We start from the raw sequence: 8,248 nt of genomic DNA, 5'->3' as shown, positions 1-8,248 counted from the left end.
CAGGGGAAACAGCCTCTCAGCATCTAGCCTGTCAAGTCCCTTAAGAATTTTCAATGTTTCAATGAGATCACCTCTCATTCTTCTAAACTCCAGAGAGTATAGGCCCATTCTACTCAATCTCTCCTCATGGACAACCCTCTCATCCCAGGAATCAATCTAGTGAACCTTCACTGCACCACCTCTAAGGCAAGTGTATCCTTCCTAAGTTAAGGAGACCAAAATTGTACACAGGACTCCAGGCGTGGTCTCACCAAAGCCCTATATAATTGCAGCAAGACCTCTCTACTCTTGTTCTCCAATCCCCTTGCAATAAAGGCGAACATACCATTGGCCTTCCTAATTGCTTGCTGCAATTGATTTGTGTTGAAGGACACCCAAATCCCTCTGAATGCCAACATTTCTTCGTCTCTCACCTTTTAAAAAATATTCTGCTTTTCTATTCTTCCCACCAAAATGGATAATTTTACATTTCCCCACATTATACTCCATCAACCACCTTCTCGCCCACTCACTTCACCTGTCTATATTCCTTTGCAGCCTCTTTGTGTCCTCCTCACAGCTTAATTTTCCACCTAGCTTTATATCATCAGCAAACTTGGATACATGACACTCGGTCCCCTCATCTAAGTCATTGATATATACTGTAAACTGAGCACGAGTTACAACCTGCCAACCCAAAAATGACCCAATTATTCCTCATCTCTGTTATCTGTCCGTTAACAAATCCTCAATCCATGCTAATATATTACCCCCAATCCCATGAGCCCTAATTTTGTGTAACAACCTCTTATGTGGCACCTTATCGAATGCCTTTTAAAAATACAAATACACTACACTCATTGCTAGTTACATTCTCAAAAAACTCTAATAGATTTGTTGAACATGATTTCCTTTTCATAAAACCGTGTTGACTTTGCCAAATCATATTATGATTTTCAAAGTGCCCTGTTACTACATCTTTTACAGGTTCTAACATTTTCTCTACTACTGACCTGGCCTGTGGTTCCCTGTTTTCTCTCCCCTTCCTTCCTTGAATATCGGGGCTACATTTTCTACCTTCCAATCCAGAGACCATTCTGGAATCTAGGGAATTCTGGAAGATTAAAACCAATGCATCCACTATCTCTGCAGCCACCTCTTTCAAAACCCGAAGGATGTGGGCCATCAGGTCCAGAGGATTTGTCAGCTTTTAGTCCCATTAATTTCTCCAGTGATCTCAATTAATTGAAGTTCCTCACTCTCATTAGACCCTTGGTTCCCCACCATTTCTGGTATGTTTTTTGTGTCTTCTACTGTGAAGACAGATACAAAATATTTGTTTAACATCTCTGCCATCTCCTTATTCCCCATTAGAATTTCTCCTGCCTCTGCCTCTAAGAGACCAACGTTTACTTTCACTAATCGCTTCCTTGCAATGTAAACTGACCATAATAATCTCTAGGAACCAAAGGTAGATTTAAAATGCTTTATTACATTCCAGATCATAGGTTCAATGCTGTGAATACGACCATGCATACCAATGCTGCAAATACTACCATGCATACCAATGCTGCAAATACGACCATGCATACCAATGCTGTGAATACTACCACGCATACCAATGCTGTGAATACTACCATGCATACCAATGCTGCAAATACTACCATGCATATCAATGCTGCGAATACTACCATGCATACCAATGCTACAAATACTACCACGCATACCAATGCTGCGAATACTACCATGCATACCAATGCTGCAAATACTACCATGCATACCAATGCTGCGAATACAAACATGCATACCAATGCTGCAAATACTACCATGCATACCAATGCTGCGAATACTACCATGCATACCAATGCTGTGAATACTACCATGCATACCAATGCTGTGAATACGACCATGCATACCAATGCTGCGAATACTACCATGCATACCAATGCTGCAAATACTACCGTGCATACCAATGCTGTGAATACTTCCATGGATACCAATGCTGCAAATACTACCATGCATACCAATGCTGTGAATACTACCACGCATACCAATGCTGCAAATACTACCATGCATACCAATGCTACAAATACTACCATGCAGACCAATGCTGTGAATACTACCATGCATACCAATGCTGCAAATACTACCATGCATACCAATGCTGCGAATACAAACATGCATACCAATGCTGCAAATACTACCATGCATACCAATGCTGCGAATACTACCATGCATACCAATGCTGCGAATACTACCATGCATACCAATGCTGCGAATACTACCATGCATACCAATGCTGCGAATACTACCATGCATACCAATGCTGCAAATACTACCATGCATACCAATGCTGCAAATACTACCATGCATACCAGTGCTGCGAATACTACCATGCATACCAATGCTGCGAATACTACCATGCATACCAATGCTGTGAATACGACCATGCATACCAATGCTGCGAATACTACCATGCATACCAATGCTGCAAATACTACCGTGCATACCAATGCTGTGAATACTTCCATGCATACCAATGCTGCAAATACTACCATGCATACCAATGCTGTGAATACTACCACGCATACCAATGCTACAAATACTACCATGCATACCAATGCTGCAAATACTACCATGCATACCAATGCTACAAATACTACCACGCAGACCAATGCTGTGAATACTACCATGCATACCAATGCTGTGAATACGACCATGCATACCAATGCTGCGAATACTACCATGCATACCAATGCTGCAAATACTACCGTGCATACCAATGCTGTGAATACTTCCATGGATACCAATGCTGCAAATACTACCATGCATACCAATGCTGTGAATACTACCACGCATACCAATGCTACAAATACTACCACGCATACCAATGCGACAAATACTACCATGCATAACAATGCTGTGAATATTACCATGCATACCAATGCTGCAAATACTACCATGCATACCAATGCTGCGAATACTACCATGCATACCAATGCTGCGAATACTACCATGCATACCAATGCTGCGAATACTACCATGCATACCAATGCTGCAAATACTACCATGCATATCAATGCTGTGAATACTACCATGCATACCAGTGCTGCGAATACTACCATGCATACCAATGCTGCGAATACTACCATGCATACCAATGCTGTGAATACGACCATGCATACCAATGCTGCGAATACTACCATGCATACCAATGCTGCAAATACTACCGTGCATACCAATGCTGTGAATACTTCCATGCATACCAATGCTGCAAATACTACCATGCATACCAATGCTGTGAATACTACCACGCATACCAATGCTACAAATACTACCATGCATACCAATGCTGCAAATACTACCATGCATACCAATGCTGTGAATACTACCATGCATACCAATGCTGTGAATACTACCATGCATACCAATGCTGCAAATACTACCATGCATACCAATGCTGTGAATACTACCATGCATACCAATGCTGCAAATACTACCATGCATACCAATGCTGTGAATACTACCATGCATACCAATGCTGTGAATACGACCATGCATACCAATGCTGCGAATACTACCATGCATACCAATGCTGCAAATACTACCGTGCATACCAATGCTGTGAATACTTCCATGCATACCAATGCTGCAAATACTACCATGCATACCAATGCTGTGAATACTACCACGCATACCAATGCTACAAATACTACCATGCATACCAATGCTGCAAATACTACCATGCATACCAATGCTGTGAATACTACCATGCATACCAATGCTGTGAATACTACCATGCATACCAATGCTGCAAATACTACCATGCATACCAATGCTGTGAATACTACCATGCATACCAATGCTGCAAATACTACCATGCATACCAATGCTGTGAATACTACCATGCATACCAATGCTGCGAATACTACCATGCATACCAATGCTACAAATACTACCATGCATACCAATGCTACAAACACTACCACGCATACCAATGCTGTGAATACTACCATGCATACCAATGCTGCAAATACTTCCATGCATACCAATGCTGCAAATACTACCATGCATACCAATGCTGTGAATACTACCACGCATACCAATGCTACAAATACTACCATGCATACCAATGCTGCAAATACTACCATGCATACCAATGCTACAAATACTACCATGCATACCAATGCTGCAAATACTACCATGCATACCAATGCTGTGAATACTACCATGCATACCAATGCTGTGAATACTACCATGCATACCAATGCTGTGAATACTACCATGCATACCAATGCTGCAAATACTACCATGCATACCAATGCTGTGACTACTACCATGCATACCAATGCTGCAAATACTACCATGCATACCAATGCTGTGAATACTTCCATGCATACCAATGCTGTGAATACTTCCATGCATACCAATGCTGCGAATACTACCATGCATACCAATGCTACAAATACTACCACGCATACCAATGCTACAAATACTACCATGCATACCAATGCTGCGAATACTACCATTCATACCAATGCTGCAAATACTACCATGCATACCAATGCTGTGAATACTACCATGCATACCAATGCTGCAAATACTACCATGCATACCAATGCTGTGAATACTACCATGCATACCAATGCTGCGAATACTACCATGCATACCAATGCTACAAATACTACCATGCATACCAATGCTACAAACACTACCACGCATACCAATGCTGTGAATACTACCATGCATACCAATGCTGCAAATACTTCCATGCATACCAATGCTGCAAATACTACCATGCATACCAATGCTGTGAATACTACCACGCATACCAATGCTACAAATACTTCCATGCATACCAATGCTGCAAATACTACCATGCATACCAATGCTACAAATACTACCATGCATACCAATGCTGCAAATACTACCATGCATACCAATGCTGTGAATACTACCATGCATACCAATGCTGTGAATACTACCATGCATACCAATGCTGTGAATAATACCATGCATACCAATGCTGTGAATACTATCAAGCATACCAATGCTGTGAATACAACCATGCATACCAATGCTGCAAATACTACTATGCATACCAATGCTACAATTACTACCACGCATACCAATGCGACAAATACTACCATGCATACCAATGCTGTGAATACTTCCATGCATACCAATGCTGCGTTTACTACCATGCATACCAATGCGACAAATACTACCACGCATACCAATGCTGCGAATACTACCATGCATACCAATGCTACAAACACTACCACGCATACCAATGCTGCGTTTACTACCATGCATACCAATGCGACAAATACTACCACGCATACCAATGCTACAAATAATACCACACATACCAATGCTACAAATACTACCAGGCATACCAATGCTACAAATACTACCATGCATACCAATGCTGTGAATACTACCGTGCATACCAATGCTACAAATACGACCATGCATACCAATGCGACAAATACTACCATGCATACCAATGCTACAAATACTACCATGCATACCAATGCTGTGAATACTACCATGCATACCAATGCTACAAATACGACCATGCATACCAATGCTACAAATACTACCATGCATACCAATGCTGTGAATACTATCATGCATATCAATGCTGTGAATACTACCATGCATACCAATGCTACAAATACTACCATGCATCCCAATGCTACAAATACTACCATGCATACCAATGCTACAAATACTACCATGCATACCAATGCTACAAATACTACCATGCATACCAATGCTACAAATACTACCATGCATACCAATGCTGTGAATACTACCATGCATATCAATGCTGTGAATACTACCATGCATATCAATGCTACAAATACTACCATGCATACCAATCCTGCAAATACTACCATGCATCCCAATGCTACAAATACGACCGTGCATACCAATGCTGCAAATACTACCATGTATAGCAATGCTGTGAATACTACCATGCATACCAATGCTACAAATACTACCATGCATACCAATGCTGCGAATAGTATCATGTGTACCAAGTCATTCAACATGTGCAACTTGTAACAGTTAATCACGAGAACATTATGATGATGGCGGGTTCATCAAAGCTTACAAAACAAGAGGTAGCAGTCAAGTGCAAGGATGACTTCAAAGAGGAATTGAAGTTAAAAGACACATGTTTTGAAGCTCTGGAGCCTTTTCTGCTTGGTTACCGAAAGAACTTAATAATGATGCCTCATCAGTCCTCTACCATTATCCACTGCGGTGATCTGACTGAATAAGAGATCGATGCTGAAATAAACAGTTACTTGATGTGTTTTCTGTTAATTCCATAACATTATCTCTTATTCCCATGGATAAAGTTAAATAATTCTGGAAAGATTACTGATGATAAGTCGTGTATCAAGGGTTGAACAATGCAGCCCACAGTTTATAATGTCCAGTAAGAATGTCCATACCATGTCAGGGGGAAGTGTCCCCTTTTGATTTAGACCACATTTTCTTCTGTGTAAGCTTTACCAGAATGAAAAAGGCATCACTGGATCATCTTTCACATAATGCTGTATAACATTGGAATTACTGTGTGATATTAACCTACGAAGGCCTGATGCAGATGTATTTATGTAACGTTGCTTCATTTATTTTAATGAAGGTTTTAACCTACATTCCTGCGCTAATATCCCACACGGTACTTTTGAGGCTCATCAGACCTGATGCCACTTGTATCTCTCTAACCTTTTCATCCATGTAATTCGCAAACTTCATTTGTCTGGGGATTGAAGGATACCACGAAAGAAATGGCAGCCGGCAACTCAAACCAGCTTTAGTAATAAATCTACACATTACACAGAATATTACACTGCAAATGGACTTAATAAAATGGATTTCAGTGACCTCGGAGGCAGGAATTGAAGTAAGGAACTCTTGAAAATCTCTTCAGCTTTGTTTTTGTGGTTTGGATAATCAGGACTCATTATTCTCCATGTATTTCACTGTCATGATATCATCAGTGATATATAAGTGAGGTATATAACCACAGTCATGGAACTCAAACACACCAACAGACTCAGCCACACACAATAGACTCGATCATGGCTCAATCCAAGTTGCCCATCGAAGCAGTTAAAATTTTATTTTTCTCCTGAAATGAAGGATCACAGCACTCTTGCACATCCCCGATTTTCTTCGCTCCACCATTGGCGGCCGTGCCTTCAGCTGCCCGGGCCCGAAGCTCTGGAATTCCCTCCCTAAACCTCTCCGCCTCTCCACCTCTCCCTCCTCCTTTAAGACGCTCCTTCAAACCTACCTCTTTGATCAAACTTTTGGTCACCTGTCCTAATATCTCCTTATGTGGCTCAGTGTCAAATTTTGTTTGATAATCGCTCCTGTGAAGCACCTTGGAACGTTTTACTACATTAAAGGCGCTGTATAAATGCAAGCTGCTGTTGTTGCTCTCAAGTGAAGAATTTTCCACTTCAAATAAAGTGCGTCATGCTGAGGAACGCAGCATCAACGAATTGTAATGCTTCCTCAAAAAAAAAATCAAACTCGGAAAAAGAAGAAAGGAGCGTTTTGTGCACAGGCGCAATGTTTCTTTTCCAGCCCTCAACAAACTCAGACAACAGCATTGACTTGAACTGTGCTGATATTTTTACGCTATGAAGTCAATGCAAAAGAAAATCGTCAGGGAGCAAATCAGGCTGCTGATTCGCTATCGTCCGTTTTGTGCCACTGCAGCAAAGACCTCAAGAACTCGCGACAAAAAATTTGTAGGCATCAGCACATTCTAATTAGTTGAAGTCCATTCGTTGAAAAAAGAAACAATAATTCAAGGTGAAAAGGGAAGCAACCTCCCAAACCTTAAGGATATCTTGTATAAGAATGCAAATGTCATCCTGTGGCAACAGCACGGGCCTTCCTGAGATTGGAATCTAGGCATATTATCAATATTGTGGCAGCTTTGCCAAACATCTAACTTGTACTGTATCTGACCTAGAATCGCCTGATGTTGATGCGGGATGTGTGACATGCAAAATGTTCCTTTCTCAAAGCATCAACAACGCTTCATTTGAACACAGAAATTTGCATCGTTGGGGCAGCGTAATGGGAGCTCTGTCACACATGCAACCCATAAGTATTTGATGCTGATGGTGCGTGCAAAACATGGCATAACGAAAAACGATATCCCTTGATAATCACAACAGTTCACCAAAAGCGTCTATTATTTTGGAAAGAAAGTAACAGAGTGTCTCCCATG

General features: G+C 41.0%; 1 protein-coding gene across 1 annotated transcript; it reads left to right on the top strand.

The window, feature by feature from the left end:
- Positions 1–1,509: 1,509 nt before the first annotated feature.
- On the top strand, positions 1,510–6,054 carry LOC137336040 (uncharacterized). Its single transcript, XM_068001542.1, has one exon. It carries the CDS (start codon positions 1,510–1,512, stop codon positions 6,052–6,054), a length of 4,545 nt encoding a protein of 1,514 aa, XP_067857643.1.
- The last annotated feature ends 2,194 nt before the right edge of the window (positions 6,055–8,248 follow it).

This window comes from Heptranchias perlo, chromosome 20 (genome assembly GCF_035084215.1).
Source record: "Heptranchias perlo isolate sHepPer1 chromosome 20, sHepPer1.hap1, whole genome shotgun sequence".
Classification (NCBI taxonomy): domain Eukaryota; kingdom Metazoa; phylum Chordata; class Chondrichthyes; order Hexanchiformes; family Hexanchidae; genus Heptranchias; species Heptranchias perlo.
The sequence above is the reverse complement of the archived record's forward strand: the minus strand, read 5'-3'. Positions and strand labels throughout refer to the sequence as shown.

Coding starts and splice junctions, on each gene's coding strand:
- LOC137336040 (XM_068001542.1), top strand. CDS start 1,510: ATGCATACCAATGCTGCAAATACTACCATGCATACCAATGCTGCAAAT.